This window comes from Engraulis encrasicolus, chromosome 12 (assembly GCF_034702125.1).
Source record: "Engraulis encrasicolus isolate BLACKSEA-1 chromosome 12, IST_EnEncr_1.0, whole genome shotgun sequence".
NCBI lineage: Eukaryota > Metazoa > Chordata > Actinopteri > Clupeiformes > Engraulidae > Engraulis > Engraulis encrasicolus.
In genome coordinates this window covers 36111999-36139973 of record NC_085868.1, presented here as the reverse complement: position 1 = coordinate 36139973, position 27975 = coordinate 36111999, and the positions used below count along the sequence as shown (strand labels likewise).

The 27975-nt window shown below is 41.4% G+C and overlaps 2 protein-coding genes across 2 annotated transcripts; one reads left to right on the top strand and one right to left on the bottom strand.

The window, feature by feature from the left end:
• The first annotated feature begins 104 nt into the window (after window positions 1-104).
• On the top strand, window positions 105-9340 carry mtrf1 (mitochondrial translational release factor 1). Its single transcript, XM_063212117.1, has 9 exons — window positions 105-726; window positions 1229-1326; window positions 1428-1509; window positions 1968-2075; window positions 2624-2796; window positions 5947-6064; window positions 6347-6483; window positions 6955-7053; window positions 7607-9340. The coding sequence occupies exons 1-9, from the start codon at window positions 363-365 to the stop codon at window positions 7766-7768; spliced, it is 1341 nt and encodes a 446-aa protein (XP_063068187.1). The 5' UTR covers window positions 105-362; the 3' UTR covers window positions 7769-9340.
• Window positions 9341-10204: 864 nt separating this feature from the next.
• wbp4 (WW domain binding protein 4) lies at window positions 10205-23178 on the bottom strand. The gene is made up of 10 exons (XM_063212118.1): window positions 23072-23178; window positions 22762-22834; window positions 22616-22678; window positions 19660-19783; window positions 16932-17099; window positions 15767-15828; window positions 15559-15628; window positions 14665-14897; window positions 11672-11904; window positions 10205-11269 (listed from the first exon to the last, which is right to left on the bottom strand). Coding segments are annotated over exons 1-10 (1236 nt in total). The 5' UTR covers window positions 23074-23178; the 3' UTR covers window positions 10205-11061.
• Window positions 23179-27975: the final 4797 nt, after the last annotated feature.

Genomic DNA, 27975 nt, shown 5'->3' with positions numbered 1-27975 from the left:
TTGTCATAGCCTAATCATTAAGTACACCACTTTTATTTTGATAATACTCAAATGTTGCCGGAAGTTCCTAGACTAGCAGTGGTTTTCAGTCACGTGGAGGCAGTGAGGCAACTTGCAATTGTTTGTTTTTGTCATGATAGAGAAGGATGACAGTTCACAACGTCATTACCAAAACTTGTTCATGTTCATAAACTGAGAAATGATCTGGTCTCTGAACAGGGGATGTGTTTTTCTTTTGTAATGTTGCACATGGTTCCAAGTTGGGAATGATCCTTGAGGTAGGCTATGACCGCTGATATGGCCTGACCTGGTGCCCTTTTTCTCTATGCTTAGATATTGAGACAGGCGATTTGTTCATTCTAATGATTTTAAGGTTGACTTGCTTTTGGAAATCATGTATAAGGATTCACGACATCGTTGTCAAAGGGACTGGAATCCCGGGTAAACTCTTTGCTTCGTCTTCACAAAATCACACTCTTCAGCTCTGTCGGACCAGTCAACAAACCACATTGGACTTACTGAAGAATGATGCCGTACAGAAATACATTCAGGGACTTAAAGACGAATACAAAGTTGTAACATGCACATTAGAAAACCTTAATCTGAGCGACTCTGAGAGACGTAATTTTCACCAAAGACGGGTGGAATTGTTGCCTGTGGTAAAGGCATTCACGCGCACAGAAGATGCTGCTAAAGATCTGCAAGAAGTGGAGACCCTTCTGAAAAGTACGTGAAGCTGTGTCATTCGTTCGTTATGAAGCCATAGACATGTGTTTATGCCTGCATGCATACCATATTGATCTTTCTGAAAGGTGCACTGTGTAGGTAGGATGGTGCAGTAGGTATGGCAACTATGCTGCTGACTGAAACTGTGCTGTCTATTGCCAAATGTGATCTTGCATCATGAATATTAAATAATAAACTAATATGTACCAGTCTGATCAAAGTACAGTAGGTTTCACAGTTAAATAGTGTCTGTTTTGGGAAATTCAAAATGGGAGACATGAAGAAATTAGAATCATGTATGAAAAGGGTGATTTTCCCATTCATAATAAATACTTGGAATTGTAGGGTGGTAAGTATTCATGAAAAAGGTTTGTGAATGGGCAGCACGAATTAAGGAAGGAAACTGCTAAAATATTACACAATACACCTTTATGCCATGTGTTGGCATAGTCAGTCACAACAGAGGCAGAAAGTTTGAGATGCATGTCCATGATTTTGAAAGGTACCATAGAAGGCCCCATCCAAGACGAGCAAATGGTCGAGCTGCTGATAGAGGAACAAGCAGAGCTGACCAGAAGAGCAGAAGATTTAAATAAAGAAGTAGGATTAATTTTCAATTTATATCACACCATGAATAAGTGCCATGCAAAATCAAATAACAAGTTGATTGACTTGTTGACATTATTTGATTTTTTATTAAGCTGATCCAGACTCTGGTTCCGGTCGATGAGAATGATGACGCCGATGTCATAATTGAAGTGGCCTCTGGAAGGACAACAGGAGGTGATGATTGATGAACTACTTAAAGGGACAGTTTGGTCAATTTCAACATGCAGTTGTAATGCTCACACTACCCTGGACTTGTCAGTGCCTGAGATTTTTTTTTCTTCTTCTTCAGCCGTTTCCGAGATCCTGGTCATTGTAATGGGGGCAGCTCTTTGTTTACATTTTTATTTATTCCCAAAAACATCCAAAAGGTTATAAAACATCAGCAGACAAAAATTAAAAAATGTATACAAACGCTGCCCCCATTAGAATTGCTCATATCTCGGAAAGGGCTGAGCCGAAAAATGTGGCATCACCAGGTACTGACAAGTCAAGGGTAGCGTGAGCAATACAACTGCATGTTGAAATTGACCAAACTGTCCCTTTAATTCATACATTCATTCCAAAACTTGATCCCCAGGGGTGGAAAGGATCCCCTTTCTTTACTAATTAAGCCATTCTATTCTGCTCACCAGGTGACATTTGCCAGCAATTTACCCGTGAGATCTTTGACATGTACGAAGGCTTTGCCAGCTACAAAAACTGGGACTTTGCGGTTCTCAACTACACTCCAGCAGAGTATGGTGAGTGATCCAACAAATATTCAGCTACATGATCAATTAAGACAGATGATAATTATTGCACGAATGTTAAAGAAAATGAAGAGAACGCCGCACACTCTGCTCCATGTTTTATTGGTGAAGTGATGTTTTGGCCGTCTGGCCAAACTTCAAACTCAAATTATTGCAAGAATGACAGTAATTATTTTTTTGACAACAGACAAGAAAAACTTGCAGTCTCCTTTACACGGCAGCTATACTGATTCACCCAGCCACATCATATTGGGATAGGATTTTACATGTGAACAAATGGGTCAGTTGTCCTGGGCCCAGGAACAGAAGGGCCCTAGAAAGAGGTCCTCATTACATTGTACTGTACCCATGTATTGGGTGGGGGGATCCTTTCAAATGACTTTGTCCTGGGCCCTGGGAGATAGGGGGCCCAGAATTGGGTCCTCATTACAGTGTATGTATTGGGGTGGGGGGCCCATTCAGATGGCTTTGTCCTGGGCCCAGCCAAAGCTGTAGTGAAAACGTTTGGTCATATTTCCCTCTCGCATTTCGGGTTGCAGGTGGGCTGCACCACGCAGCAGTGCGGGTGTGTGGTGAGGCGGTGTACAGGTGGCTGAAGTTTGAGGGGGGCACGCACAGGGTGCAGCGGATCCCCGAGGTGGGCCTCTCCTCCCGCATGCAGCGCATCCACACCGGCACCATGATGGTCATCGTACTGGCCCAGCCCAGAGAGGTACTGTGGTTGGCCGTGGTTTGTTTTTTGTTTTTTTCCAGAGGTAAAGAAAACTCAGGTTCAGAAAGTTATTACAGCTAATAATATTAAAGCTAATTACCACATCTCTTTTGCTAGATTGATGAGCTAATTGTGAAATGACCTGTGTTGAGAGCACAGGCAGAAGGAAAACTTAAGCAGGGATTTTACTTTGTCCAGTTTGTCCACCTTCTTTTTAGTGTGCAGTGTTTCTAAACATTGCGATGCTGGTCGCTCGGAAACCGGTTTGCTTATTCAGAACATACGATTCTGTAGGTCTGATGATCTCGTTTTCTGTCACTCATTCATTCATTCATTCATTCATTCACCATGATGCTCATTGTGCTGCCCCAGCCCTGAGGTTTTTGTTTGTTTTTTGTTTGTTTTTTTTCCTTTTCAGCGATTCTAAACATTGCAACGCTGGTCGTTCTAAAACTAGTTCGCTTTTTTAGAGAGTTTGCATGTACGACATAGGGGCGTGTGTGTGTGTGCATACGTGCGCATGCAGGCGTGCATATATGTGAACGTCCTGTTAAGCATCTTTGAGTACCAAGGAAAGCATTATACAAAACACGTATTATTATTATTATTATTATCATTATTATTATTATTATATTTATTATTAGTAGTAAGCAGGTTTGCCACGCTTATTGTAATCTTGAAGTCACGTTTATTATACTTGCTTATCTTGCAGGTCTGTAAAAAATGAAAACGTATCTCCTCCTAGGCCTTTCAAGATAGAGACACCGTTCAAACACTAAAACAAACGGCTCGGCTTAGAGATGTAAAAAATATTTTTTGTGTCCATACCCCTTGTCATTTTTTTTTTGGGGTCCCCATAGAAAGTTTGGGTTCCCATAGAAAACAGAGGTGGAATGTTCACATGGAACCTTCGTGCACTGTATAGGCGAGTACATTTAGGGTTTAACCCCAAAAAAATTGATTCAAAAGGTTTTTTTATGGATTCTATTGCTATTGGACCTGCTAAATGACATACTAAAAATCTAGTAAAATCTGACTTTGGGAAATGAGTTTTTTTCAACATGGCTGCCATAGGCTTATTATAAGGGTCAAGAGACACTCCAGGTGAATAGGCCAAAAAATTTAGCTTGCCGATATCACCATGAAACTTAATCCGGTGATTACTCACATATTTGTGAGAAAAAAATGTATTGCAAGTTTTCTGAAATGTTATGTTTTAATATGGTAATTGGACTATATCTAATTAAATATGCATTAAATTTCAAAATGCAAAACCTAAAAATCTGAAAAAGCCAAGCTCAAAATTACTCTTTTATTTTGTTTCTAGTAAGCCAGAAGATATCTTCAGAAGAGATTATGGACATCTCTTTTTGTTTTGTAGTAAATCTAAAAATCTTTGTGCAGACACACCAGCTACCATTTTTTTTTTTTCAAAACATGATTATTTAACATCTCTCTTAGATGAATCATTGAGTTTTATGTGTCTCAAGTTCTTCCAGACATTCTTTGAGTCTGGTGGTATCTTTGTTAGCATGTACCAAGGGCAAGGTCAGCTGTCCTCAAATCATAGCCTCTCCACAGAGGTGTCCTAAGGGCTGGTGCTGGGACTCCTATTTGCCATGTACACCACATCACTGGGCCATGTTATCTGTTCTCACAGCTTCTCATACTACTGTTACACCGATGAAGCACAGTTACTTTGTGCCAGATGACTCCACGGTCACACACATTTCCGCTTGCCTCTCTGAACTATCCACAAGTATGAGGGAATGCAACCTTCAGTTGAGCCTCGCCCAAATGCACTAGGTGATCCCAGCCAAAGATTTAGGTTGCCATGCTATCGAGCTCAATATGGATTCTGCTACTGTTGCCTCAAATAAGGCCACAAGAAATCTAGGTGTCATTGTTGATGACCATCTATCATTCTCTGACCACATAGCCTCAGTTTCCCAGTCATGTCCTCTTTCTCATGCCCTAATTGAATACAAGGCCCTGACCCTTGCCTATGACGCTACAACAGGCCCTACTCTGGCTTACCTGAAAGCTATGCTAAAGCCCTATGTCCTTTCAGGACATTGTCTGTCTCCAGTACCAACCGTTTCACCTTGCCCTCTACTTACACATGTAGTGGCTCCTGTCTATTCAGTTCAGCTGCTGAAAGACCCAAAATACCTAGTGACACCATGATTCATCACTGATGATGTGCCCTGACAAACAGCACATGGATATTATCATAGCAGTAGTGTCTTTATCCACCCAAACAGCACTCCAAACAAACAGATCTTGAAAACATGGTTAGTTCATGCCAATGTAATTATCATGTAGTAACCTTTATTTTTAAAAACTTTGATCTTGAAAATGACACCTTTCCTGAAGTCAGATTTTCCTAGATTTTTAGTATGTTATTAAGGACACTTAGAGGTAACAAAATCAGTTGAAAAACCTTTTGTATCAATTTGTTTGGGGTTAGGTCTTTTTTTTGCATAGATGTACTCGCCTAATAAGAGATCAGAGTTTAGGAAGCTTTTTTCGATCATAAAATGTCAACACTTTCACCTACAAACTTGGTTGACCATTTAATAGACAGAACTCTATACAGTGAAAAAAGAGGAAAAGAAGAGTGCTGCGTTGGGTCAGTAGTCTTGAAGTAAAATCATATTCAGGATAATACAATATGGTAAAAATGTTTAACCTTTTTCACCAAGTCCAGTGTGCCTCGTATTTTAGACTACTACTTCCAACAAGGAGCCTATTATTTATTTTAGGCCTTCATGCTACATTTTCGGGATGGGGGTCGCAGCAGACGTCAGGTGATACAACCACAGCTAATGGCCATGAATTAATCCATAATTGGCAATTAATGTACAGGCAATGAATATACCCTTAAACAAATGCTTTGTTGTAGCACCTTTGGCTTTTATTACACACCAGTCCGTTTTTTAGATAATACTGTAGAAACAACAACAACAACAACAACAACAACACAAACATTTCATCCAATAGTGCCCATTAGACCACCCTGAGGTCTGTTACTTAAAAAAAATGTCAATGACCCGACAGTCAAAAGTTATCTATTGAAGATGTAATGACTGGTGTGAGGTTGTGTTTAGCTGTGCCTCCACCTTCCACTTTCTTCTTTGTCTCCTGTAGGTGGATATTCAAATAGACCCCAAAGATTTGAGGGTGGACACCTTCAGGTCCAAAGGAGCCGGGGGGCAGAGTGTCAACACCACAGACAGCGCAGTGCGAATTGTCCACTTGCCCACTGGTAGGAACGTGCTGTCTGTTTTCTTGTTGACACCTTGAAGAAGGCTTGAATGACGAGTTTTAACAGGGTTTATGCCAGGTGACCAAGCTACCCTACAATAAATGCTTTGAAGAAATGATAAATAAAAGTGTGAAGTGGTTCTATTTTTATTTTTTTGAGTTTTCCCAGCTCAAAGAAATTACTTTTGATTTTATGGAGCAATCATTGACAAACACTTTGTGATTCTGATCTATTTTTTCTCCTTGGAAACAATTTTTTTTCCTCGTCATTTTCCATCCGCAGGCATCACGGCCGAGTGTCAGCAGTCTCGTTCGCAGCTTCAGAACAGAGACACGGCCATGCAGGTGCTCAGGGCCCGCCTACACCAAAGCATCATGGGAAGGCAGTCAGCACAGAGAGACACGGCGCGCAAGCAACAGGTACTATAATAGAAACGACATTTAAGGACTTTTACTTGGACCCTATTAACACAGGGAAGGAATTGCAGATCTTAAAATGGACACACACACACACACACACACACACACACACACACACGCACACACGCACACACACCTTTTATTTTTATTTTATTTCTTCTTCACCTTTCTTCTGCACACTGTTTTGCATCGGCCATGCATTTCTATACAAGTGACACGAAAGTGTCTCTATGTACATGACAAATAAATATCCTTGAATCCTTGAATCCTTGAACTAGGCTGTTGATTTTGTAGTAAGTGTTTTGAAACAGATGCTTTCCCAATGTTCCGCTACTGTCTATTGGCTGATGTATTACATCCGGCTTCACAAATAGCTGTTGTTATCCGCTGCCCTTACGCACACACACGCACGCACGTTTAGCGATAAGCAGAATAACACATCTGACTGTTGTCATCCTTCCTTCCTGCCAGGTGGGCACTCGGGCCCAGTCTGAAAGGATTCGCAGCTACAACTTCAGCCAAGACAGAGTGACTGACCACCGCATCGGCTACATGACTCGGGACATCAAGGTGAGAGAGAGAGAGAGAGAGAGAGAGAGAGAGAGAGAGGGAACCAGAGCCAGAGCGAGAGACAGAATTATACAAATAGTACATGTTCTGAGATTTTGAATTACATTTCTGGCAACAATAAATGTTGTCAATTTTAAGTAAATGGTTTAGTCCTTAGCCATATTTTATTACCCATCCCATTATCACATTCTGTAGCTGCTGGAGACAAAGGAAATCAATTAATGGATTGATTAGTGGCTGATACGCTTGCATTGAATTCAGAAATGATAAATTCATAATTTATCTTAATTTACCTCAGGATCTATACAGGAACTTTTATTTCAATTGTTGATGTACATACTTGACCATCCTCTGTCTAGTCAAGTCGGTTATGTGTTTGGCGGTCGTGCAGGAGTTCATGATACCATTTAAATGTACATACTGTGTTTGTACATGCGTGGACGTGTGTGTGTGTGTGTGTGTGTGTGTGTGTGTGTGTGTGTGTGTGTGTGTGTGTGTGTGTGTGTGTGTGTGTGTGTGTGTGTGTGTGTGTGTGTGTGTGTGTGTGTGGCAGGAGTTCATGAGTGGTGGGGAGCCTCTGGAGGAGCTGATCTCAGCCCTGCAGGAGCATAGCGACCGGGAAGCCCTACTGGAGCTGGTGGAGGCCAGCCGACATCAGGGGAAACAGACCACCACCACCACCACCACCACCACCACCACCGACAAGGAACACTGACCTAGGAACACCATCACCACCACCGACATCAGGGGAAACAGACCAACACCACCACCACCACCGACAAGGAACACTGACCTAGGAACACCATCACCACCACCACCGACAAGGAACACTGACCTAGGAACACCATCACCACCACCGACATCAGGGGAAACAGACCAACACCACCACCACCACCACCGACAAGGAACACTGACCTAGGAACACCATCACCACCACCACCGACATCAGGGGAAACAGACCAACACCACCACCACCACCGACAAGGAACACTGACCTAGGAACACCACCACCACCACCACCGACATCAGGGGAAACAGACCACCACCACCACCACCACCACCGACAAGGAACACTGACCTAGGAACACCACCACCACCACACCACCAACAAGGAACACTGACCTAGGAACACCACCATCACCGCCAGGAACACCGAACTAGGAACACCACCATCACCGCCAGGAACACCGAACTAGGAACACCACCATCACCGCCAGGGACAACAGAGAACCACCACCGGCAAGGAACACTGCCCTAGGAACACCACCACCACCACCCACAAGGAACACTGACCTAGGAACAACTCCACCACCACCGACAAGGAACACCGACCTAGGAACACCACCACCAACAAGAAGCACTGACCTAGGAACAGTTCAGTGTGCTAATGGCGCAGGAATAACAGACGACATCCACCGACAAGGAGGACTGACCTACAGGAGCTGGTCGAGGCCAGTCAGCAGGAAAACAGACAATTATCACTGACGTGGGATTTACTGACCTAGCATCTCCTTGAGCATATTCATTCTTATACTAAAAGTCTCTGACTGGACTCGGGGGGTGGGGGGGGGGCAATAAAAGCAGGCAAAATAGCGAACCACAGACAAGACTTGGGATCATTGTACTGGATTTGGCGGAGGCCAGTCACCTAAAAAGCCAACCATCATGGAAGGTGGAGGTCAGACATCACTAGTCAGAGCAGGAAAACCAATCAACCACTGATAAGGAGGACTGGATTAGTCCACTGGGCAGCCTTCATTGTTGATGTTGGTGACACCATGTCATCTGGACTGATGTGCATGGAATGGACAGATATGCAGAATAAGTTAGCATGTCTCTGTTATTGTTGTGAAGAAACTACAAAAGTGGGGTGCTTTTCTCGACAGCGTAGTTGTTAGCAACATGGGTAGATGCCAATGGGAAATTGCATTGCAACCAACAAAGTAGCTAATGTAGTTAATGACTACGCTTCCGAGATCAAAGATGCACTACAACCATATTGTTTCTCTCCGTCACCAGAGGGGTCACATTAAAGCTGTTGCCTCTTTTCCAAGTGAGCTCTAGCCTCAAATTAGTTTTTTTTTCACATTTCACACATATACATATACATTTATTTATTTATTTTTAGTTCTTTTGTGTCCGGTTTGACCTACACTTAAAGGTACACTGTGCAGGAAATGGTCAAAAAAGGTACTGAAACTATGCTGCTCACTGAAACTGGGTTGCCTATTGCCAAATTGGATCTTTTCATGACATTTAACTAGTAATAAACCAATATTTTCTAATATGGCCCGAGTAGTCTTTTTTGTTGCTAAAAATTAGCCTAGAAATCTAGACGCCCCTAGCGACCGCAAATTGAATTTGCTCCCGGGGGCTTTTTGCTATGCGGGTCTGGCTGGCCGGGCTAGCTAAAAATGTCTATTTCTGGAAATTAAAAATGGCAGACTAAGGAGAAGATTTCCCTTTTAATGTATGAAAAGTGCAATTTTCCCAATCATTAATGAATACAATTTGAAAGTGGTGGTAAGTATTCATGAAAAAGGTAACATTAGTGAATGGGGTAGCATGAATTCTGGAAATAAACAACTAAAAACATTGCACAGTGTACCTTCAGGAGACTCTTCTGAAGAGGCAGCATATGATACGACACGGAATGTTGGACTCAGGACAAATTGTCTGCCTTTCGAAGATTAACACTTTACAGTGACTCACGACCCCTCAAGGAGATTGCAAGATTGCAGTTAAGAAAAAAAAAAGAATTTTAAATAGAAATAAAACATAAATGACAGCTTAGTTCTGGGTGTGGCTGGCTGAATGTGTCTGGTACTATGAGTGGACGCACACAAACTCCTCCCACTCTTATCTCACGGCAGCTTGTTGCCGAAGAACCTGACAACCTGTAATGTAAACAGTATCTCCCTGAAACAGAGTTATAGAAGACAGCTGCCCAAACGAGTGTGCCAGTTTCCCCATTAGTACTCTACACACTAATGCATTCTCACTATGTTCTACGCTACTCTGAGGTGTGGTGTGGGGGCTGTGATGCACTGGACAAGGAAATAATCATTAAAAAAGGTCTCGGCAATTACAGAATTTGTGAAATGAATCAAACCAACAACCACAATAGTGATGACGCAGGTGACTACTGCCATCAAGGTGAATATAGTGTATTGAACGTTTATTTTTTAATCACTTTGTCAAGTGAAGCTCTCCAGATCCATGTAAAGATTTTTATGGAGCATTTCATCCAAGTATACTATGTTATTTGAAAACACATTTGAAAGTCCAGCCTTACGAAAACAATATTGACAATCAGCAATAGCTTGAAAATGAGCACAAATGCTACCAGTAAGTGAAAGTCAAACAATTTCATGTTAAACCACAAAGTGAGGTTTTACTAATGACATCAAGGAGACCAACATACATAGTTTTTTCAAGGCAACCATAGAAAAATACCTTTACATAAATACAAGACAAAAATGTCTGAAGGGAAAGTGTGGATGTCCAAGTTTGAAAAAACAACAACAAAAATAAAACTATGATCTCCATACTTGAATGACAAGGGCCACTAAAGAGAAGTGAAAATAAAAAGCAGGTTCTTTGCAGAAGACAAATACTTCCTTTGAAAGAACATGTGCCACAGAGTTCTTGTTTCGCAGTTAGCTATAAAAGATGATCTCTCAAATCTGACAATCATTCATTTTAAACAGGAATCATTCTGCCCATTCATTGGTTTCACCAAATGACTACACGCTGTGTACTGGTTTGACCCTCCATCCACAACTTAGCAACTTAAACGTAGCCAGCACACACATTCGAGGACACACACAGCGCACGCACACTCACACTCACACACTTAAGATGACAACTTAATTTCCAATAAACTTACAAATCTCACGATTGGACCGGGGGAAAAAACACTAGCCTGAAAATTTCCTGAGCTCATCCTGGCCATATCTTCTACAATGCTATATTTTTTAAATGATCCAAAAAAGTATGTTCGTTCTCTTAGTCGTCCTTCCCCCTCTTGCGGAGGTTCCTGGATTTGCCATTCTCTGTCTTCCTCTTGCGGAAGGTGGCCCCAGCGTCCCCCTCGTCGCCTAGAGACGTAATTTTGCGCTCCCTGAATTTGGGCTTGGGCTCAGCTGGCATCTCTGCTGGGGCAGCTGCAGCGTCCCCGGTGTCCACCTGCGGCAACTGCAGGTCCACGTTCTCACTGTTGGAAGGCGACAAAAAGGTGAATTTTACTTGGCTTGTCCACCCATCATTCGTTTCTGACTTCAGAGCAGTAAAAACACAAGACCGCAACTGTGTGTGCGTGGTACGCAATAACAAACCTTGCAAATGATGAACGCTGACTGTTGCAAATGCTGTAATATTTTAGTTCCAATATTTGTGCTGCCCATCCACAAATGTTATGTTTTACATGATGATGGAGGTGGATTATTATTGGTGGATCGTGTGTGTGTGTGTGAGAAAGAAAATCTAACATCCAACCCCATTCTGAATCCAAGATAAACACCTTTGAGTGTGTTTCATGGTCATGTGTAAGCAAGTCATGGGTGTTATCCTCGTGTGTGTGTGCGTGCGTGTGCGTGCGTGCGTGCGCTCTACTCACTACGGGTCCTCCTCCTCCTCAATCTGCTCCCAGACTCCATAGGCGTTGATCCGTGGCTTCTTGGCAGGCGCCACTTCCTCCTCTTCCTCTTTACCAGAGTCAGGGCTCGAGACGTCTCCAGAACCTTCCTTCTTCTCCTCTTCATCTTCCTCCTTTTTCTCAGCACCATCATCTTCATCACTGCCCTCTTTTACCTCCTCTCCAGGTGACTCTGCCTTCTCCTCTTTCCTTTTCTGGGGAGAGGGGGAGTTATGCCATGACCATTACAAACTATTTAATTCAGCCACACACATGTACTCGTATTGTTTCTAAGTTAGAAGAAAATTTTTCTACAACGATTACATACAATATTCAGTGTTTCCCACAGAAATTTTGGAAACTATGGGGGCAGCCGGGATTTTTTGTTGTTGTTGGGGGGGTTGTAGAAATTCACACAACGTAAATGCAAAATGGCAAAACAATGAGTTAAGTATGACATTGCACATGGAGAAACTAAAGACCAACATTTAAGCCATTTCTGTTTTGAGAAATTACGATAAGATTTTACCCATGACATGTATAGTAGAACTTCAGAAAAAAAATCAGTAGAGTGAATCATTTCTGTTTGCAACACACTAGGCTATTCAACACTAGGCTATGCCTTTTTCCCCACACACATAGGCGTACACATTCTACACTCGCCTCATAAAGAGTTGTCGCCTACCCATCTGTTTGGAATAACAGCTAATAACCTGACTTTCAATTAATCACTTGGCTTCAGAAGTCACTCATATGAAAGCTACAACCCTCTCGAATGGAAATGAATGTACAAAAATAAATTTCATGCACCAAAGAAAGATTGACCCTTTAATGACCACAGACAGGGCAGATTTTCACAAGACAAAAGTTTTGTCGCCTATCGAACATAATGTGAAAATGAGCAGATAAGTCTCTTCAAAACACTTCAAAAACGCAGATCGGGTGTCATACTTAATCACTGAATCACTCTCACCTCTCCAGAAAATCAACTTTGGCCTTAGGTGTATGTTTAGGGTCATTGTAATCATGGAAAGCAACACAATGAAAATCAATGGAGTTCAATGGGAGATGGTGACATATTTGCTATTCGTAGAGCAATACATTTTTAACTTCATGATGTAATCAATGATAAAAGCCCTCACACACCAGCAGCATGCATGCAGCTCCACATAAGAGCTGTATCCCTCCCATGTTTGACTTTAAACACCATGTATTTATTCCAAATTCTTCACCTTTAACACCAAAGAAGTCTCTCCCACTGTCCTGTCTCAAAAAAGCCAGCCAAGAGTATGTCAGGCCTAATTCTGACAAAAATGAAGGCTAATGGGACTCATACTCTGAAGTCAAGATCCCAAGATCAACCATTTTAGAACTGATAGCATCAAAACTATATGGTGTTGGAGATGAAGAATATGAAAAAAGAGAAATGGTGCATAACGTGAAACATGGTACAGACACAGCTCTTATGAGGAGCTGCATGCATGCTGCAGGAGTTGAGGGCTTTTATCGTTGATTACATCATGAGGTTAAACATGTATTGCTCTACGAATAGCGAATATGTCACCATCTCTCATTGAACTCCATTGATTTTCATTGTGTTGCTTTCCATGATTACAATGACCCTAAACATACACCTAAGGCCAAAGTTGATTTTCTGGAGAGGTGAGAGTGATTCAGTGATTAAGTATGACACCCAATCTGCGTATTTGAAGTGTTTTGAAGTTACTTATCTGCTCATTTTCACATTATGTTCGATAGGCGACAAAACTTTTGTCTTGTGAAAATCTGCCCTGTCTGTGTTCAATGAAGGGTCAATCTTTCGTTGGTGCATGAAATTTATTTTTGTACATACATTTTCATTCGGGAGGGTTGTAGCTTTCATATGAGTGACTTCTGAAGCCAAGTGATTAATTGAAAGTCAGGTTATTAGCTGTTATTCCAAACAGATGGATAGGCGACAACTCTTTTGGAGGCGAGTGTACATGAGGGGTGCTCGTCACAGGGCCAGTTTTTCAAAATTCCTCCCAGTAAAAAGGCTGAACATATTACACATTAATGTCTATATTCACATTCATTACACATTCATTTCTATATGCAGCCCGGTGTCTCCTCTGCTGTGTCAATGAAGGCCTGTCGCCAAACTCATTATCATACAACTGTAAAACAAAGCCTGGGGAGTGTCAGTAAACTGATCCCAACTGTCCCTTCTCTGAAGGTTTTTTTTTTTTAATTGCTCCCAAACCCAAGTTAACTACAACAACTTGACTAGGCTTTTGATCCCTCTGTCTTTCTAGCACTCATGGTTTTCTCTACAGGATGTATTTACTCCAGGAGGAAAATGCGAAGGAAATCGTTTTTCAAATAGTTTTTTTTTTAAAAACGGAAATCCTTTAAAAAACTATTGTTTTTTTTTACATTTTCGGAACTATGGCAGCCAAATTTAAACTATGGCAGTGCGCCATAGTTTCCTCAATGTATGGGAAACACTGAATATTGTATGAGCAAAATCCTTGGCCCACAAGCAAAACCAATTTTAGTAGCAATTCAACGGTAGAAAAGGTTAGTAGCACAACAAATGACTTCAAATCTACTACTACACTGGGAGCAGAGCTCCTCACAGAAAGACCCTTCTAAAGCAGTCACCTGAAAGGCAACCTGGATTCTGAAGCTATAATCCATTACCACATATTCCAAGTGGCCTGATTTAACCTACTAGTAATTTGGAAAAGGTAAAGCCAGGTATTTTGGGATATGTGGAATTGAATTGTAAGCTATGGACACAGGTTGCCAATCACTGCTCATTTCATTTATTTCACTTATTGTTTATTTAGCAGGGACAGTGCAATATACAACTGAGGCAGATTATAGCCAAAAGGCTAATATTCGTCTGTAGTCCCTGAACAGGAATTGGTGTTAAGTTAAAAAATAATCATCACACTTCCAATCCAAGTGAAGGACAAATACAGTAGGCTCACCCTGAAACTTATTTTGGGCACTTTAGTCTGTTGCTTGGGCTCTTCGGTGTCGGCGGAGGCTTTGGCCCCGTTTGAGCTGTTCTCGTCCCCAGAGAGAGGCTCCGGTTTGGGGGGAGACGGCTCCCCCACCTCCGCTGCATCCTCCGCCTCCCCTGGCACTGCTGGTGCTGATGCTGATGATGATGAGCTGCTGCTCTCAGAGGGGAAACCTTCAGGCTTCGCCCAGCTCGACTCTTGGAAAGAATGAAGACCAATACAAATATAAGAAATAACTCATAATAAAAACAACGTGATATAAATGATCATCAAAACTAAGAAGGTTTTTTTTTTTCTTCTCCCAGCTCAACTCTTAGTACAGATAGAAATAATGGGAAGATTAAATAATAACAATTTAATATAAATAAAATATCAAAAATGACAAGGTCACTGCTATCATTTCTGCTGAACGAGAAACTAGACCAAAATCTGAAAGTGATCACAGGATTAGATAGGAAAATAAAAGAAAAACATAAAATGCATAGCTAAATTGTTGCTAAAAAGTTGGAGATGAGAAAAAGAAAGGAATTAGACCTGATAGCAGAGTGAAGGCCACCAATGGTTATGAAAATCGGCTTGATATTCAAACGCTGACAACGCATTACGCCAATACATCATGTTTGTGTCTATATTGCCAGGGCGATTTGTTGAAGAACCAGGAGGGGGGGATACGTTTCAGATTTTAAGCATTAACAATGGAGTTACATACCGCAAATATTAAAATCCTGTAGGAAAAGTGGAGGTATCAAAACCAGAAGGGGGGACAATCCCCCCCATCCCCCCCTACAAATCGCACCCTGTATATCGCTCGTTTTCATACTGCAGATGTTGGCCATAGTAATGGAGGACAGCGCTCACCTCCCGTCTCTGTGTTGTAGTAGTAGGTGAACCCATCCGGACTCAAAGCCTCCATCCAGGGAGACCCCGACTGCATATGGATAAATAAAGCAGAACAATGTTGAAGAAAACACTCCACTCTAGATCCTGCAGTTAGTTGTTGATGAACTCAGTATGGTACGATGAGTATTGTATATTCACTTGGATATCCACATTTGCCAACACGTACCTCCGTTTGTTGCTTGGACTGACTCTGGTCTTGAAATCCCTCTGGTTTATCCCATTGGGCTTCTACAGACGGACACACAAACGGACCAATTGTACCATTTGTTCCACTACTAGAGATGCACCGATACCACTTTTTTGAAAACCGTTACAAGTACGAGTACATTAATGTATGTAACTGCCGATACCGAGTACCGATACCGATACCTTTTACCACCAAAATACAATGAAAATAAATGCATGGCCTTGTTTTTTTCCACCTGTGATAATTGTATTGTCCATTTCCATGTAGATTTAAATGTTAGTAAATGTATGAGGTGGCACTTTTTGCCATGCTGCTTTCAAGTCCACAGAATGTGACAAGATTTTGCATTGTTTTGTGTAATAGCAGTATCGTTCCTGGTATCGGCAAGTGCTTGACGAGTACGAGTACGAGTACAATGAGCAGTATCGGGTGCCGAAAGTATCGGTGCATCCCTATCCACTACTACAACTAGTAGTACTGTATGTACTGTAGCATGTCACTAATAATAATAATTATTATTAACAATAATACGAACCTGAAAGTAATACTTCACAAATCGCTAATGAGGTGGTATTTGTTTAGTAATGTCTGTAATTTCGTGGTATTGATCATTTTAACCACTATTGAAAGTAATTACCGTGTAGTCCCCAGGCAACAACTAACAGCACTAACAGCATCCATCTGACGTACAACTGAGATTCAGTAAAAACTTGCTGTGTGTGTGCGCAAGTGTTGTCAATTTCAACATGGTGTATTTCTCACTCTACCCTTGACTTTGTCAGTTACTAGTGACATAACTTTTTTTTGTTTTTTGTTCAGCCCTTACTGATATCCTGGTCATTAAAGTGGGGCATGGTTGGTTTACATTTTTAAGAAAAGGTCTTAGCGCAGTCCAAATATCATCCCAAAGGTTATTGCTGTGCTATAAAGTGTCTGCTGATGTTGCACAACTTTTGGGATGGTATTTGGAGCACGTTCAGACATGTGCTTGGTCAGAAATTTAGAATGGCCAGGATCTTGGAAAGGGCTGACCAAAAAAGCACAGCGCCATCAGGTGTAAATAAGTCAAGGGTAGCGTGAACCACATTTAAAACCACATTTTGAAATGTACAGAAATTCCGTCAATTCTGAAATTGGCCCCCACCTCCTGTTATGGAGTTATAGTAGTAGACGTGTCCATCATCGGTCGAACTTTCAACCCAGACATCAGCTTCTGTTCTGCCGTCAGTCTTTTTGTTTGACTTGTCTTTCTGACTCCTCGGTTGCTGTTTAGGCTGCTCCACCTTAGCTTGAGGCTCAGGTTCAGATGTCCCTGTATCGCAGAAGAATAAGAACCATCGGTACTCAAAAACATGAATCAACACTTGACCATACCAGAGAGAGTAGAGAGAGAGAGGTTCCATTGGCCCATTGTTCGCTGGTTCTATTATTGGGGGGGAAATCCCCCTTTAGGCAGACCTAGGCAGACCTGAGGACTGTTCTATTCAATGCTAGGAGCATTGTGACACGACCCTTTAGGCAGACCGGAACCTGGTCACATTAGGTGCCCATAGAAACCTATTATGTTGGCATATCTCTATACTTATAGAATCTCTGACCATACCATACGGCTTCCTGCTGCCACATGTTGAGGGGTGTAGCAGCACATGCTGGGCTCTATGCACAACCAGCTTCAATGGAACCTCCCAACTCACATTTCCACCTTAGATCCATTTCCATGTGGACCCCTACATACCTGGGGCCCTTGTGACTCGATCCCAATTTACCTCCCTACCTACAGTATGCACATATTGGTACTGCATGGTCATCAAATGAAAAAAAAAACCCAAAAAACAAAAGTGGAGACAAGAAGGGAAATGTGTCACTATTAGCTGCTATGAAAGGTCACATCATCCAAATCGTAATGGCAACATACCAATTGCAACCTCCAGCATCTAATAAAGCAGGGTTTCCCAAACTGGGGTGCGTGCACCCCTGGGGGTGCGTGGCCTGCCACAAGGGGGTGCGCGAGCTGAATTGAGCAATGGCGGATATGTGTTTCTATACAGATTTAAAGAAAATGAAGTAGTTTTTAATTGTATGGTGAATTGTATGCTTTAGGAATATTGATGTCTATTGGAAAATGAGGATTCCCTAAAGGACTCTGCATAATGTACAGTGAAGCCATATTTGAGTTCCCATAAGTACACCAAAACATTCGATTAGGGGGTGCACGAACCACATTGAAATGTACAAGGGGGTGCGCAAGTAAAAAAGTTTGGGAAACGCTGTAATAAAGTACACAGAAGAGGGATACTGCTGGTTAGCACATTCCGATTTTAATTTTTTTTACAACACCAGCGTTCACCGCAGAATTGTCATTAGTCAGGGTGGTGGGGGTTAGCCAGTATCAGAGACATCATCACTGAAAAGGCTATGTTGAGCAGTTTCACATGGCCTACAGTGTATGAAATCTTCCAAAAGTATACTTTTTTGGCGAAGCAGCTTTAGAAATTACATTCACAACATAGAATCTTTATTTTTTTTAAGGATGACTTAGTCAAAGGCGTAGGAGTTTGTTGCCAAAGTGACCTAATCAATAAAGTGCTGGGGAAAACTTGTTTTCAACTATGTTTAAGTGGCTCTAGGTAGCATTAAAAGTTTAATTAGTCACACTGCCCGGAGTCAGCCGATGATTATTTGAGTCATTAGTAAAGTGAACGATGACGCTCGCGACCACTTCCAAGGTCTGCGGTCAGAAAACCCTAAATCCGCTACAAGTGTCGTGAGAAAGACTTCTCATAATAAAAATCGCTTTACATACCATTTTCACTCAGATTTGTTTCAACTGCTGGCATTCCTTGATGAAAAACATTCTCACAGCTAGTTTATTTAAACAGCATTTTTTCATGACCGTGTAGATTTTGAGACAGGCTTCCCACGGGCACCGCACAAACAATGTCACCCTACATTGTGCCCCTTTAACAGTTTTTGTTTTCTGTTTGCCACCTTTTAATTTTCAGTGTGGTGTAATTCATCTAAATGAAACTTGTTATCAATATTCCTTTATAGAGACCAGGTAGGACCCCAGAACTGTATTTGGCATGTAGCATCTGACCCCAATATTTAGGTACAAACAGGCTAGAGGGTCTGAATTAGATGGGCGGCACACCATGCATTCATCCTCTATTCATTCACATAGTACATTTAACCCATTGATGCCTGATGTTGCGTCGCACAACATTGGCCTGGGGCCTGGAGCTGCATTACGCAACATTCAGGCTCATGAGATTTGAGACAACTTTATTAAAAAGCTCTGTTTGTTTGAGATGAATGAACACATTCTAATGAAAGTTGAGGGTCTTAGTGCATGTGCTTCAGAAGCTGAGATATTTAGGTTTTTATAGGCTGAGGGCAGCTTTTCTTAAAAAGGATCAGGCATTCAGCACCCTTTTTTGCAGGTGCCTTAGGCGTCAATGGGTTAAGTCACACCCTTGCAACATTGAAAGCTCTTAATGGCGATGCAAAATACCCAAATTGACATGGAATGACCCGTGTTGTCTTTTTTTGGGAGCTCGTTTCGTCAAGTCGTGACCTGTGGACCTCCTCTGACACAGGGCAACACTTTGGAACAGGCTCGCTTGTTAACCACTAATGCATGCCTGTGTAACATGCCTGTGTAGCAGAAATGTGTGTGTGAAGCAGAATCCATTAACTTATGTTGTTAGGTGGGTATTCACAATTTTCTTTATGGGACTTTGTAGGCCCTTGGTTTTGCTTAACATGTTATACATGTCTTATAAGTCATCTATACAGAGAGTAGTTGGGTATTAGTGGCTAAAATGTGAACCGTATTCTATACAGTTACCTCAAAAAGTTTTCAATTAGCTCACCTGATTCTGCTTGCAGCCTCCTCATATCCTCCTCGTATGCTCTCATGGCTGCCTCCTCCATGGCTGCAAACTCTTTCGACTGCTTATCGTCCTTCTTGGCCTTGTCGATGCTCTTCTTCTTAATCTGTAGCATGACAGGACAGGGCAGGGGGTCAGGGGGGTGAGGGAGGGGTCACAGGGGTGTCAGTCATGCACCAACAATATTACGTGCAATATCGTCACTGCCAACGCTTATCTCTCCACAAAGTCAGGGCAGTGGTCTAGTTGCCAGGAGGGTCCACATAAGTCATGTCTTTTATTTCCTTCTGGCAGAATAGCGGGGTTTTTTTCCCCCAGAATACACAGCACCATCTACTGGTCCATATGAGTTATAACAAGTTAACTTCAAAAGGTAGGCAGTGAGAGTGGTTGTGGGTTTCGATCTAAAAATGCAACATGTAATAATAATAATAATAATAATTGTATTTGTATAGCACTGTGTCATACAAGGCATGTAACTCAAAGTGCTTAACAAATGGGAAAAAACATTGTTAGAGATAGATTTAAAAGGAGAGGAGAGATAGATTTAAAAGGAGAGGTATAGAGGAGAGGCAGAAAAAGCAGGAAGGCAGAGGAAGAAGAGATAGACAGAGAATGTAGAGTCATAAGGTCAACGTAGGTTAGGACCAGGATTCTTAGATGTGTACGGTCCATAGTGGCTGGGCCTATCATAAGTCATAGATAGTCACACAGAGATTGGGCGCTCAGGTGCGGCCCTGGTGGCATCAGGGGTGAGGAAAAACTCCCTTTCGCTTGATTCATAGTTTGTGAGGGGGAAAAAAAGCTCATTGAGGTCTGAGAAAAAAGACCCCCTGTAGTCAGGAAGAAACCTCAGGCAGAGACCAGCGGCCACCTAGGGGAGCCCCCTGCCAGGGCTGGATTGCGAGTAGTAAGGGCGCTGCGGCGGCTGGGACACTATGACGTCTTGGCAGCTAGGAGTTGGCAAGGATGAAGAGGTGGGTCTTCAGCTGCTTCTTAAAGGAGTCGGCGGAGGTGGCTGATCGGATCTCGATGGGGAGGGTGTTCCATCTCTTGGGCGCATAGCAGGCAAACGCGGCGTCGCCGATCTTCTTCTGCGGGGGGGGTGGGGGTCCTTAGCAGCTTGGCATCAGTGGACTGAGAGCTCGAGCAGGGGCATAAAAAGGAGAGCATGTCTGAGATATAGCTAGGGGCAAGTCCATTTAATGCTTTAAATACTGTGAGCAGAATCTTTAAAGTCGATTCTGTATGAGACAGGTAACCAGTGCAGGTCTGCCAAGACAGGAGAGATGTGCTCTCTCATTCTGGTTCTTGTTAGGATTCTTGCCGCAGAATTTTGAATGAGTTGCAATTTGTCAATTAATTTTTTTGGGGAGACCAGAGAAAAGAAGCATTGCAGTAGTCTATCCTACTGGTGACAAAGGCATGAATAAGTTTCTCAGCGTCTTGTCGGGGGGCCAAGCCGCGCACTTTGTTGACATTTCTAAGATGGAAAAAAAAAAGCAGATTTTGTTATCTTGTTGATGTGAGGCTCAAAGCTCAATCCGAGTCTATGACCACACCTAGGCTAGTAAACCTTATCTTTAATGTGTATGCTTAGGTCACCTAGGCTTGAGTGGAGTTTTGCACGTTTTTTCTTAGGCCCAATGAGCAAACACTTCAGTTTTATCCTCATTTAATTTTAGGAAGTTAACTGTTCATCCAATCTGTAATGGCAGACATGCATTTAGTCAAGGCATGAATGGCAGTGGTTTGGCTAGGCTCGACAGAGGCTATATAGTTGAGTGTCATCGGCATAGCTATGAAAATCAACATTGTGCTCTCTTGATGATGGAGCCCAGGGGAAACATATAGAGAGCAAAGAGGAGAGGGCCCAAGGCAACTACCCTGAGCGACTCCAAAAGGCACATCATACTTGTTGGAGACGTATTCTCCGATGGTGACAAAAAAAACTGTCTTCCCTGTAATATATGTTTTGAACCACTCTAAGACGTGACGGACAAGCCTACCCAAGATTCAAGGCGGTCAATTAGTATGTTGTGGTCTTCGTGTCAAAAGGCGGCACTGAGGTCGAGGGAGGATAAGTGCTGAAACTTTGTTTGCGGCAGTGTTGAGCCTAAGATCACTTATTATTTTGGTTAGTGCTGTTTCGGTGCTATGGTTGGCTCTAAAGCCTGATTGGAATTTTTCCAAGATCTCATTCCCAGCCAGATGTTGATTAAGCTGTTTAAATACAACTTTTTCTAGTACCTTGCTTATAAAGGGGAGGTTTGATATAGGTCGGTAGTTGTTTAAAGAATTCTGATCTAAATTTGTCTTTTTTAGGAGTGGCTTTACCATGGCTGTTTTGAATGAGCTTGGAAAAATGCCTGTAAGCATAGAGGTGTTAACAATTTGCAGTAAAGGTGCTGCTAAGCAACCAAGTACGTTTTTTAGCAGATATGTGGGGATCGCGTCAAGGCTGCAGGTAGACTGCTTACTTTCTCTGACTATTTTACAGAGGTCGTCCTCTGTAATTGGACAAAACTTTTGGAAGCTCTCAGGTCTCCTAGGGGGGTTTAACCCTCCCCTCGGTGTATCGCCTGAGTGGGCGACAGAGGTTGCTGCGTTTCCACCTTGGATGCCTTCTCTAATGTCGGCAATCTTTTTATTAAAAAATCTAGCAAATTCCTCGCACTTGGCATGTGATGCTGCATTTAGGTTGTTATTGCTATGTGTTGGATTAAGCAGGTGGTCAATAGTGGAAAAAAGAACTTTCGCATTATGCTGGTTGTCTGTTATGATTTTGGAAAAATATGCTTTTTATCTTAATTTTATTTATTTAAATATGCTTTTTTACATGTGACATTTTATCTGCGTGAGCGCAGTAACCGTTATCTCTTAACGATCTGCTGGAAAACATAAACATTCAGATCACAATATGTCCACCAGTCCTTACCTCCTCAATTTTATCGGCCACATTTTGCTTGTGATTCTTCCCCCTTTCGTGAAACTCTACACTCTGTGGAGTGAAATGTACAAAATCAGCACTGAAGTCAGGCACAAACTGAGCACAGCAAAGTAAAAAAAAGTCTGTGTACGCACCGGTTTGTTGTCTGCAATCCAACATTTACAGTACTGGCAAAATTTCTTGGGCTGTGACTTCCAGTAGTCAGCCCTGAGAAGAGAATGAGAAACAAGTTGGGGGTTGATTGCCACAAGATGCAGGATCATGCAGGTATACGATTAACAACACATAAACATGCAACACATTATTACAATCGGGAGACAGCAGCCGAATTGTTTGAGACCAACACGTATGTAAATAAACAAAACACGAGGGGAGTACCAAGGCACTTCCGAGCTGGTCGACATTTAAAACCATCATGTAATATTCACCAGCATTGTTACTTACATTTTGATATATCCTGGACAGTGATGCAACGAAGTTGAAAGAATTTACCAAAACTGTAGGAGAAAAGACCACAACAAAACACAAGCCATCACATTACACCGTGGACAGATTTCTTCCCTCGTTGTCGCCTAGAATTGACGTCACGGTTGGCGGCCTGGCGCACAGGTCTGGAGTTTCTTCGCCCTCTGCTGGACATAGCTGATATTACAACAGGACAAATAATGGTCCGTCCAACTCTCCTCATAAATTAGACCTAGGTGTTACTATGGGGTGCATGGCTGAATCCGGCCATAAGGCATACAGGGCATTTGCGCAGTGGACTTGATGATTTTGGTCTGCTCCCCTCAATGTAGTGGTGTCCGTCCTCATGCCGCTACACCTGACTTTTTTGAGTCACATTTAAATATTCATTTTGGCTGTTGTGGTCAAAATAGCTCATAGATGTCTAAAAAGGGTGTCACAGGCTTATTGTCTAAATGGCTCTCAATTAAATGCTTTGCGCCGGGGTGTTGGAAATGTAATAAAGGTAGGCTATAGGACATATTATGGGAGGTGGGGAGTTTTGTAGAGTTTTGGGAAGTTGGGAAGGTGGGGGATTGTTCAAGCTTGAGTTGGGCTTTGGAGGCAGCAGCCGAACATTGATGACGTGGCCTTTGGTCCGTCAACAGGTGCGTTAGAAATAACCTCAGGAGTAGCACAGGGACCAGGTGACTCTGCAGCTGCGGTGGGTGAAAAAAAGACAGTACACATTAAATGAATAAAACAACAGAAGCAGAGGAAACCACTGGAGTGATCGTTATAATCAACCTTACCCATGTCAGAAATGGCATTCATTGGGGACACTTTTGTGCCGCGTCTCTTTGGAACCTAGGACAAGGGAGAGAACGTTGCTCATAACCCTTATGTCACCCTGTTGTCGAAATGGAGAACTGAAATTCACAAGATGTAGGCTATTGACTGTATTTGACTGTATTGAGTCAAACTAACTTTGCATGGTTGACAGTCTTTTCTTACCTTCAGTCTAAATCCTGAGAACCTTCCGGCTTTTTGTCCACCTGTAGCTGCAATGGAAGCAGGAGCTGGAATGGATGCAGAGTGCTGGGGCATGTCTGACTCACAGCTGGCAGATCTAGTGCTTTTGTCCTTGCTGTTGGGAGATGCTGTGTCCATGTTCTTTGCTGTGACTTCAGGGCAGCTGTGACCCGGACATGGGCTACTCAGGGTTGGGGTGGAGGAACCTGCACTCTCACTGTCATTCAAACATACAGGCAAAAGATTAAAAGCCTTCATACTCACTTTTGTGATATTTGCAAACTGTACTATGAAGCTTTCTTTTGCAAAACACAATAAAAGCCATTTAAACGCAGTTCATAGCCTAAATCTATTTTCAATCAAATCAAATTGAAAACATAAACAAGTAAACATATACTATAATATAATATAATAATATATCTATCTAATATTTCAAGAAACGTCTGTCTGTCCACCAGATCTGTCTGTTCTACGCATAACTCCCGCAGCACTGCACCAAATGATCCCATATTTAAATTTGGAAGGTGACTTTGCAGTGGTATTGCGAGTTGCAGCACCAAGTTTCACGCTGTTTGGACATAAAATAGGGAAGATATTACTTACATTTTCATAGCCTATACAAATCATGAGAACAATGATTTCAAGTAGCCTAGGTCTATATGCAAAACCTAGGCCTATCTATCTATCTATCCAAATTGTAGAGAATTATAGGTTAGGCTATGTAGACATGATTGGCAACTTTCCTGTCTTGTAGGGAGCACATTAGGAAGGCACAGGAATAAGGCTCCAAAATATCCCAGTTATTTTATTTATTTATTCATTCATTCATTTATTTATCTATTATCTATTTTCGAGTAGATATTACAGGCTAACACACACACACACAGGCAAATAGGGTCAAAAAAGACCCAACGGGCTCTTATCTGCACTATAGGTCTATATTGCCATGCATTCCTCACAAATCCTATCACCACATGGGCACGTCAAAATGGCACAAATATAAATTATGATGCATTTAAAATGATGAGTGATATTGGGGAAAGTGAGGGAGATGAGTATAATCAAATTGTCCAAGAAACTGCCCTGTGTTTAATTTTTGAATGCTGCTTCATACCACATGCATTCATTCTTGAAAATTCTATATAAATCCTTAATGTTGTTCATAACATGTCCTGTTCTTAAAGGAACAGACCACCCTTTTTTTATTTTTACACATTTGCAGTATTTCCCAGCATTATTCATGAATGTGCATATCATTTTCCTCTCAGTGTTTTCAGTGCTAAGATTTATTGGATCAGAATTATTAGCGTAGCTTAGCATAATCACTGGAAGTAACTGGTATCTTTAGCATCAAGCCACGAGTGATCACTGGACGGAATTAAATTGCCGTTTTAAACTCTGGTGATTTTTACATTCATTTTAAAATGGTTTACAAGAACCTTTGATGATGTTTTATTTTGTACCATAGACTTGCATTGCTATTCTTAATTTGGCCATACTGTGAAACGGGGCAATGGAAACACATAGAAGAAAATGATATGCACATTCATGAATAATGCTGGGAAATACTGCAAATATGTGAAAATCAAAAAAGGGTGGTCTGTTCCTTTAATATGAACAATGTTGACAAGTAATGTATCATTTCTAAATATTTCTTGGAAGAAAGGGCTTCGACCAAAAGTAGTAGGGATTCTCAAAAGTAATATGTGACTTCCTTATTTTTACCTTGAGTATGTGTCTGAGGAGCAGTGGAACTCTCTCTCCAGATGCACAAACATTGGAAGAAGGCAATACATGCAGCTACAGCCCAGAACTTTCAACGCCGATGGGATCACATCCACAGACTCGCTCCTTGGGATCTGGAAAAAAAAAAAAGTTTTCTTATGAAACTTCAATTAGATAATCAACGTGAGAAATGTGCATCACAATGTGAAACAGTAATACTGTACTCACTTGACAATCCATAACGCTGCTGAAATCTTTCAACTCCCTTTCACAAAAATACATATTATTAATGACATTTTAGAAGAAGCTCACTCCCTGTCTCCATAAAGATATTTCAGACATAGGCTAAGTTTAATGTTTAACATTAAAAGCAACATTTAGGCAGATTGTAACATAACCATCAACATGTTGCATATAATCATAAAATAAAACATAGCATTAAGCCCCCCACATTTGGGCATGGGGACCCCGGTTTGAGTCCGGCCGGGGTCATTTCCCAATCCCACCCCGTCACTCAGTCCATCTCGCTTCCTGTCACCATCTCAGACTGTCCTATCAAATAAAGGCATAAAAGCCCCTAAAAATATATGGAAAAAAAACCCCCAGCATAACCATCAGCAGCATAATCGTAAAATACAATTCTGACTGGGGAAGCATCTAGGAAGCACAACTCACTCCTCAGTAGGCCTAAAGCTGAATATGCAGTCCTCATCAGCAGGCTTATGTTCAATAGGATCTTCTGGATCTGAAAATGTGTCAGAATATATCGGATCTATATTCGGATCTAAAACTCACAAAAATCTTACTTCTGTCCTCTCTTAACTCAGATTGTTATTGTATATTCTTTTGGCACGTTTGACATGTTTAATCATTTAGTATTTTCAATTTAATTGTAATTTTCTTTTGATGTTTACTGCAAGTTTTTGAATGTACAATAAATAAATTATTACAAAAAGAATAAAAATAAGTTTAAAACAGTCTCAATAAGATTATGTAAATAATCTTAATGTCAATAGAATATACTACATAAAAGATATACTGACCTTTCTTCATCTTCAACATAAAGATACTTCATGAACTATAAAATGAACTACAAAATTCTAATGTGTTCTGAATATGTTGCACTACTACTTTGGCTACATTCACATTCCATTCCATTATGTCATCAGTGACGTCACAAAGGTAAACATTAGCAACCATCAAAGTAACAGCCATGTAACATTCTATTTTAGATCATCAGCATAAATAACCATCAACCATAACCGCCCTCCTCTATGGCTGATATTACAACAGTTAGTGCACCACTTCCTTTCGGGACTCACTTCGACGCCCTTTCGGTACTTACCGCTTACGTCATACGACTCTAAACCTAACCCGAACCCTAACCTTAACCCTAAACCTAACCTTAACCCTAAACCTAACCCTAACCTTAAATCGCTTGTTTGAAATGTTTGATTACCATGTGAAGTCACGAGAGGGCGTCAAACTAGTGGAACCCACTTCCTTTCACTCTCTTCATCAATTATAGTACATTACAAAAATGTTATAGAAAGTAGAAAGCATAGAAAGTAGAGAGATAACTATTTATTGCAATACCCTACTCATAGGTCTCACTCAAAGTTCACTCAGGCAGATGCAACTAATCCAAAATGCTGCAGCAAGAATTCTAACTCAAAGAAAAGGTTCCTATAGGTTCCTTAATATTTTATTTTCCCAGTTTTATTTTTTGCTGTATTATTTTACAATTAATCTCACTTCATTAAGCCTTACTTTTTGATTAATTTCCCTGTCAGATTTATTTTTCTCATTATTTTCTTTTATAGTTCTATAATTATTTTATCTTCTTTTTTCATTTTATTTTTTATTTCATAAGCCTTTTGAGACCATGATGTATGGTGATATTGCACTCTAAACAATAAATATTATTATTTACTAATAGCTGCTTGTGAATTTGTTGCACTCATTGGTTGCACTCAATGATACTACAATAACTTTGGCTACATTCATCAGTGACATCACAAAGGTAAATAGCAACCATCAGAGTAACTGCCAAATGCAACAGTCCATGAAAGATCAAGATCATCATCATCATTATCAACATCAATAAATTGCCTACTTTTAATTCTGTTGTTGAAAAATACACAATA